This window comes from Lathyrus oleraceus, chromosome 3 (genome assembly GCF_024323335.1).
Source record: "Lathyrus oleraceus cultivar Zhongwan6 chromosome 3, CAAS_Psat_ZW6_1.0, whole genome shotgun sequence".
Taxonomy (NCBI): Eukaryota; Viridiplantae; Streptophyta; class Magnoliopsida; order Fabales; family Fabaceae; genus Lathyrus; species Lathyrus oleraceus.
Genome location: NC_066581.1, coordinates 171,596,731 through 171,605,486, shown reverse-complemented (window position 1 = coordinate 171,605,486; position 8,756 = coordinate 171,596,731). Strand labels below are relative to the sequence as shown.

The 8,756-nt window shown below is 37.7% G+C and overlaps 1 protein-coding gene across 1 annotated transcript; it reads right to left on the bottom strand.

Annotated features, from left to right (window-relative positions):
* Positions 1-2,021: 2,021 nt before the first annotated feature.
* On the bottom strand, positions 2,022-2,504 carry LOC127130270 (extensin-like). The gene has a single exon (XM_051059308.1). It carries the CDS (start codon positions 2,502-2,504, stop codon positions 2,022-2,024), a length of 483 nt encoding a protein of 160 aa, XP_050915265.1.
* Positions 2,505-8,756: the final 6,252 nt, after the last annotated feature.

The window sequence follows — 8,756 nt, the reverse complement described above, 5'->3', positions numbered from 1 at the left end:
ATTTGTAATGTAAGGTGCTTCTAAGAGTAAACAAGTATTACAACAAGGTATTAGAACACGAGTTTTTCACGTAAGAACAACAACTCGTGAAAAAATGAGAGAGAATATGAATAACTTTTCTGTGCGTTGATGTTGTTTCTCTCAGTGAGGTAGACTGTCCTTTATATAGTAGTGAGAAGGACCGTTGGAGTGATGACAGAATCTTGGTCTTTGATGAGCATTCAATGTCATTACTTTTGTGTTTCTTGCTATAACCATTTTGTCTCCCCGATTAACTTCTTTCTTAAAATATTTCCTTTCCATACTGAGAATTCTTTCCTTTACTCTTTCTGGACTTAGTAAATCTTCATCAGAGTCTTGTTGTATCAGAGTCATTCTTCAGAAGGAGATCACGTCTCAATTCATCAAAGCTTTCTCAGAATACTAGACTTCTTGATCATCAGATTCTAAGACCAGTAGTTATTAGAGCTTCTGGTTCTTTTTACTGTCTTTCTTTGATCAGAATCAGAACTTCTTGGACGTACTTCTTCCTTAGCGGCGTCTGATCTTCTAGTACTTTGCATCTGACAAGTGTTTTTATCTAATAGGAGATCAGAATGCTTCGTTACTATTCAGAGTCCAACATACTTCTTCAGAGTCCTGCGTACTTAGAGAAAATCTCGTTAGAGTACCCTTTTTGGTTTCATCCTTTGTTATCATCAAAATCTTAGAATTCTATTGTAGAACCAATTTTGTTCTTACAATCTCCCCCTTTTTGATGATGAAAAAACAATTTAATTTAGGGATGAAACATTGTTAGATAAGAGTCTTAGATCAGATTGTAGTGAGCTCCCCCTGAGTTAGATCTGGAAGTTCAGAAGTTCTTACCGGACCTTCCATGATTTGGTGTTTCTAGCTACTTTCCTGCAAATCTTTAAGTCAATATTTAGAAACAATGTTTGCAGAGTTTGAAAGGAATTAGATATGTTTTCATCAGAGCTATTTTTAGTTCTCCCCCTTTTTGTCATAATCAAAAAGACATAGTAAAACATATAAGCAAGAGATATATATTAACAGATAGCAAGTACAGAGGCCAGAAACGCATAAAAAAACATAGAAGCAGAAAGCAACAAGCAAATTAGATTAAAGCAACAAGCAAAAGATAAGAACACAGAAACAAATCCTAGGTGCCTAAGGGTTTGGAGGTGGAGGCATCCTCTGGAGCAGCTGTGTCAGCAGGTTCTGAATGTTGACATTGACGGAATCCTGTTGGTCCAATGTGGCTCGGAATTCCTGTTGTTCTTTCTGCAGTTCTTCAAGAGTCTTTAGGACCAGAGGGACAAAGGTGGAGGACCCCCCCTGAGTCAGAGCATCGTTTCCTACCCTGGCGGCAGACTCTTCAGCCAGACGAGCTGCTTCTTCAGTGGTAGCTTTGGCTTTTGCTTCAACTTCAGCAGCAGCAACGACATCAGAGCTTTGGCCTTAGCTTCCTTGATCCTTTGCAGTTCTTCTTGCTTTGCTTTCTCTTCAGCTTCTTTGCGTGCCCGCTCTTCAGCTTCTCTGGCTAGACGCTCCTGGAGTCTGATCTCAGCGTCTCTGATGAAGTCGTTGCGGACTTGCTCAGAGAGGCCTTTCAACTTGAAGGCTTCAGAGGTCATCCAACTTATCACTCTATTCCAGTGAGTCCTTACAGTGGAGGGATCATCACTGATGCCAGAGTTGATGGTCAGAGACTTGACCTTGTCAACTGAAGCTTTTGCAAACACCTTTATTGCTTCCTCAAGGGTTAGAAGGGTGTTTTCAGGTTCAGATGCTTGGGGTGGAGAAGTGGGAGGGCTTAAGTTAAGTGTGGGAGTTTGTGGGTCAGCGAATGTAGTTGGTTGGGGTATTTCAGAGTTTTGTGGTAGTGATTCAAAGTGAATTGGTTCGGATGGTGGGGGGTCAGATATGGTTGTGTTTGGGTTTTCTGTGGGCGGAGAGGTAACTTCTGGTTCAGGGATAGATTGTGTTGGCTGTTGAGAGGCCAGAGCACGGTGTTGGAGCTAAGCCAGGGTTGGGGAGTGAGGGTCAGATGGTTCAGTGTCTGATAAAAGTGTGTAGTAAGGTGGTGATTCTGGAGATGATGATGAGGAGGGTGAGGTTGTTTCGTTCAACATTTCTGCTTCCGAAATAGGTAGAGATGTGGTGGCCAGGTTGAATTTTTGAGAGGGTTGGTTAGATGGTCTGGAGGTTGAGGGAGGAGTTTCTGATTTAGTGTATATGGGCGAAGGTTGAGGGATTGAGGAAGCAATAGGTTTAACTTTTACAGAAGGAGGGAGAGGTACAAACTTACCAGAGGATCCAGCCAGAGGTACTGGAGGTCTTGCTCCGGAGGATTCTCCCAACTTTTCTCTCTTTGCCTGCTTTGCCTTCTCAGATGGTTCTCGTGTCCTCTTTATGAAATCTGGAGGAAATTCTGGCAGCCAGTCTAGGGAGAAGTCTGAGAATTCTACTCCTTGTTGGCGTAGATCATCTAAGTAGTACATGACTACCTCTGGAGGGTCGATCTTTGAGAACAGATAAAGTCCATTTGGGATCTTTCTCTGATATTTAAGAGCTTCCCAGGAGGTGTCCAGAGTTGGTTTGACCCTTACTTGATTCAGAATTCCCATGCTCTTCAAATTGCGAGCGTTCAGAGCTCTTCCAGTATCTATCATCACGTCTTCCATGAGTCTGAACTGTATCAGATGGTCCACGAGACCGCTTTCAATCAGTACGTCAGAAATGAGCCTCCCCATAGGAATGTAGTTTCTGGTCTTCATGTTGTTTCTGGTATCTCTCACGGAGTCTCTGAGATATTTGAAGAGGAGTGCAGGAAGGCAGAGCTTCAGACCCTTGTGAATGCAGTACATAATGCACTTCTGGTCTATGTTGATGTAGTCTGAGGAGTTGGAGGCTGGGCGATGATGGATGGTGCCCAAGATGATCTTCAGCCATACCCGGAGGTTCTTATGCAGTTCCTTGTTCTTGGAATGTTTACCTTCAGCGTTCAATTGAAATATTGTTGGGTTACTCTCATGGGACATATAGTTTGCCCTAGGATTAATGTTGAAAATACGTCTTCCTCCAGCCTTTTCCATGCCCAGAAGAGCAGCAATGGATTTTTCTGTGATCACCATCTTGACTCCCAGAACGTAGGAGACGATGTAGTGATCGTCAGCGTCAGCAAATCTCCAGAATTCTTTTACCAGATTTGTATAAACTGGGCCATAGAGACGTTGGAAGTAGTTTTCCCACCCTTGCTTCTTCAGTTCGTCAGTGAGGTCGACACCATTCCTTCTCATGTTTTCAAAATCAACCAACGATTCACACAACACTTCCAACTTTTCAAACGGTGTTGCAAGATGGATATGAGGCTCACGATCAAGAATGTGAGGTTCTTTGTAGATGGGAGTGGAGACGACAGCTGCAACTGCTGGGTTTTGATTGTTTGAACTTGGAGCTTGCTCATTCGAGTTCATCTGTTGAGAGAAGTTGTACACGGACTGTTGTTGAGAATCCATGAAGATTGTTGATGAACTGGGTTGAAGGTTGAAGAACTGGAGTACACTGCAGAAATGCCTTGAGAGAGAGGAAAACTTACAAACGGGTTAAGAGTGTTTGTGAGTGAAAAGTGTGAAATTGTGAAGTGAAGCATTTAAATACCCAAATTAGGGCGCAGCAAAACGACACACATAAATGAGTTTAGCACAAAAACCAAGTAAGCACGTTAGAGGGAGAATGATTGCAACTCATAAATGATGTCTAATCCCAAAATCAGCACACTGCTCGAGGAGATCTTAAGAGACTGTTTCTTGATTACTGCTAGACAGTTGTCTAGAAGTTCCAAGGTCAGACGCATGATGCTCCACGTGTTTACTTTATCTGATCTTCAGGAATACCAAGGGATTGGTTTCTGGAGGTTTCTAACTCAGATGACTTCTAACTGGTAGTAGTATCAGAGTCAGATATAGAATCCAACTGTTTACATCAGAATCTTATTTTGCTGTCTCAGAGGCACATTTTATTCAGGACAATTTTGAATGTTAAGATTTTTTAAGATAAAGGAGAATCTATCTTCAGCAAGGGGTTTGGTAAAGATGTCAACCCATTGATGGCCTGTATCAATAAATTTCAACATTACTACCCCTTTTTGAACACAGTCTCTAATGAAATGATGTTTTATTTCAATGTGCTTATCTTTGGAGTGCAAAATAGGATTCTTGCTTAAACAAATGGCAGCAGTATTGTCACAAAAGATAGGAATGTTACTCTCAAAGATTTGAAGATCCTCTAGTTGATTCTTCATCCAGAGCATCTGAGTAGTGCATAATGATGCTGAAATGTATTCTGCTTCTACAGTGGACAAGGCTATGGTTGATTGTCTTTTGCTGGCCCAGGATATCAGATTCTTTCCCAAGAGCTGACAATTTCCAAATGTACTTTTTCGTTCCATTCTGTCCCCTGCGTAATCTGCATCACAGAAACCAGATAGTTTATACTCTGATGTTTTCTCATACATCAGGCCCAGGTTAGGAGTTCCTTTCAGATATCTGAGTAGGTACATCAGGCCCAGGTTAGGAACTCCTAATTAGGTTTAATTATGGCTAACTTTGTTCACCCTTTAATTAAAATAATTTAATTAATGTAGTCATCCATTAAATAAAAAAAATGAACAATATTTCCTTTTTAATTTCTTTTTCATATATATATATATATATATATATATATATATATATATATATATATATATATATATTATATATATATATATATATATATATATATATATATAAAACATGAAAATGTTTTCCTCTATATTTAAAAATAAGATAAATCACAATAATAAACTTTTTTTCTCTCAAATTATAAGTATTTCTAACTTTTGTATCCATCATCAAATTATTTTATTTTATCAAATTAAATCAAATATATTTTTTGCAAATAAAAAAGTGGGTACACATCCACTATACCTTTAAGTAATCAACTGATTAGTGCTCGTCGCGTCGATTGGTTACTTAAGATCAAATCGACTTAAAAACAACATAATCCATCAAACTATTTTTTGTGACCTTGTGCATCTTTCAAGAACACTTTTCATAAAAGGGATAGTTCAAGTTACGTTTAACGTGAAACAAAAATAAGCGCTTAAACCTATATCGTTCGAGCAATACAAGTCAAGTTTAAACACAAGAAAACTTTAACATTATTCTTTAAAAGCAATCAACACACACAATTTTTTAGGCCGAACTACGATGCTCAATTTTTCTCATTACATCCGAGAATACGTAAGCACGAGGGTTTGAATCCTTGGTGAACTCAATAATTAAAAATCTTCTTTTTCTCTTTTTCTTTTATAAATAATTTCTTTTTTAATTATTTAATAAAAATGACTTGATAAATAAGAATAAGAATAAAGTAAACATGATCCTTAACAAATAATCAAACCTTAGAACTATAGGAGGCTCTCGTTGAGTACAATGGATGTGGGAGGTGCTAATACCTTCCATTTACATAACCGACTATGAAACCCTAAATTCGGTTGTAAATGACCACCTTATCCTTTTTCTTCCCCTTAGGGTTTTATCGTCATTTATCCTTTCCTTATAAATAAATAAAGAACGATGATGACTTTGTGAGTCCATCCACGAGTGTGCGATGCACTTCGCGAGGTCATATTTTTTTAGATGCGATAAATTTTATCAAGAATTTTAATTGATAAATGTTAAATGATAAAAAAAATCGTGCAAGTGTAACATTTAAAAGCATTACTTTTCATGAACCAATTAGAGGTAAGATCATGGTATTTCATATACGAACAAATCAAGTTCGCAATATTAAGATTAAGACTCCAATACTTCACACATGAAGCAATTAGAGCTAATATCATGATATTCCATATATGAACAAATCAAGTTAAAACAAAGATCTCAATTTCATAATATTGTCAATAGACATACAATATGTAACTAATACTGTCAATTTTTACTAGCCAACCTATATATACTACTCCTAGCATGCAAACATCAACAATTGAATTAAATAGAAGCCAACCGGGAATGTAGGAAAATCCTGCATCTTTTGAGTGAAATATTGACTCGGCAGATAAAGAGAACCATTGCTCACATTGACCAATTTACATAAAAAATCAGAGTTAGACCTTTGAACTGAAATGTAATTTCTCAGGATGCTTTCAGGATTATCGACTAACCCCACAAACCAACACCAGGCTTTTAAGCATTGCTTTTTCCTCACTCATACATTTTTTGGGAAACTTCCCAGAAGATCACCCATCAAAATACTACTCTAAGTCAAGCACGCTTAACTATGGAGTTCTTATTTGTTAGGCTACCGAAAAGAAGATGCATCTTGTTTGTATAGGTATTTCCAATTAATCCTTATAAACCTTCCTTCAACCATGCATCCCCATATCTGCACAGCCTCAAGATCCCTCTCATTCCGATGTGTATTTGGTTTTTCCCTAGAAGCTGATAGAAGTGTCTCATTGTCATGCCTCGTGCGCTGACAACCACTCCTTTGTCCTCACTCACACACTTTCCAAGAAACTCCCCATAAGGTCACTCATCCAAATACTACTTAAAGTCAAGAATGCTTAGTTATGGAGTTCTTATTTGTTAGGCTACCAAAAGTAAGATACATCTTGTTTGTATATGTAGTAATAATTAAACTTTATACACCTTCCTTCAACCATGCAGTACCATATCTGTACAGCCTCAAGATCCCTCTCATTCCGATGTGAATTCAATTTTTCCCTAGAAACTTATAGGAGTGTATCACTGTCATGCCTCGTGCACCGACAACCACTCCTCTCCCTCGGGTGTGTAGCGGGGTATTCGTTACCTTTAGATTTATTGACTAAATCAAAAGTAAATCATACAATTCGATTCGCCACCGCACTTCTATTTATCCAAAGGAAAGGTTAGAAAGCAAACAAAAACCGAGAAGTTTTATCAAATCAAAAACTAATAAAAATGCCAGAGATCTGGGTAAGGGGGTTGGTTATGCAATGGGAAGGTTTTAAGCACCCAAAACATCCTTAGAACTCTAAGGGAGCCCTTTTTGCAAAGCTGTATGGTAGGTTGGTATTTGTGAAAATATTTATGCAAACATGATTGGGGAGATAAGAAGAGAATATACATTTTATTTACAATTTTGTTGTTTGAATGGATAAACCCATTGCCTACGTACCATCACAAAGCTAGGATCAAAACCTCGTAGTTCGGGGTAAAAATCTCAAAGATTGGTGAATTGATTTGATCAAAAGCCTTAAGGTCTTTTGTTATCAAAGGGAGAAAACTTAACCTAAACCAACAATCCACCATGTGAGGAGAGCTTCAACATACTAGTGAGGGATCCACCCTATAATAAGTATGGAAGACTTATAGTCCAATCACTATGGATAAGGTGAGGTTTACATCAACCACTATGATAACTCAAATCTATGGCTAATGTTTATGAAAAAAAGTTTTAACAAAGGTGGTCATTGGAACCACAAAAACAACTTGAGTGAGTTGTATTTACAAATTAGAAATATTCATAAAATGAAGTCAAAGTTGACTTAAGGGTCATTCAACATAAGTATTAATGAAAAGAATTTGAAAAATCAAAGGCATATGGCCTAGGTTTCTAGTTTTGAAAACAATGTCAATGTTTGCACAAAATGAGTTTGGCTTGGGTTAGAATGGAGAGAAGAAGAGAAAGGCTAATCCTAAACATGCAAAGATGAGAGAAGAGAATAAAACCATTGGAGTTCCTTTCTTGAGATCATAAAGATGATCCAAGATGCTCCTTTCCTTTGGACTTAGCAATTAACTCAAGCAATCAAACAAGTATTCAATCAAGCTCCTAGGATCTCCATTTGGCTTGTCTCTCTTAACTTGGATGCTCATGACAATGGTCCTTCTAACTAGCTCAAGTTTAGAATCCCTATCACACAAAAACAAACAATCAAAAAGTTCACAATGCAATAAGAGGAATGGACAAAGAGAGAGTTTAGATTAGGGGTCATTTCAAGTCAACTTCAAGATTAAGCATTCTAAAGGCATGAGGCCTAGTTGCTCTTCAACAATTTTAGCATTCTAAAGGCATGAGGCCTAGTTGCTCTTGAACTCCATTAAGCATAGGTAAGGTCCTAAATCTAAGTCCTTTCTCCTTTTTGCATTGATTCACACAAACAAAACAAGCACAAGGCAAAATATATTTACACAATAATGTGCTCAAGTGAGCAAAAGGCAAATGGCATAAACATAAACATGAGCTCAAATGAGAAAAAAAGAAAAGATAATATGAATAAATGAGCAAGAAATTAAATTGCATTAAAGTAAATTGCAAGAATTAAATGTTTGAATTAAAAGTTAGTCATTAGTAGGTAGTGTAAGTGTGCCATAAGGCGATTTAGCGCTATGTTGAGCAATCGTAAGTGGACTAATGTAGTAGTCACACCTATCTGAGGCCGGTCAATAAAACTATAGGCAAATAAACACAAGTTAGAGATCATGACTAGTAAGCCAAGCTCCTACAACTTGCCATGCCAAAAGAAAAGAGGAAATGACCTTGTATAGATTTCAGGTTCTTTGCTTGACCAAGAAGCAACCTATCTTGGACACAAAGCAATTCACTTGATCTTTGGTCAAGTTGAATTTGATTTGGATCAAAGAAGGTTAAGCCCATCATATGTCAAGGCTAACCACAAATCATTAACTCATTGGTCAAAAGAAAAAGAAGAAGATGAGAGATGG

Bases quoted from the DNA above. Each gene is read 5' to 3' on its own strand.
- LOC127130270 (XM_051059308.1), bottom strand. From the start codon at position 2,504: ATGTACTACTTAGATGATCTACGCCAACAAGGAGTAGAATTCTCAGAC.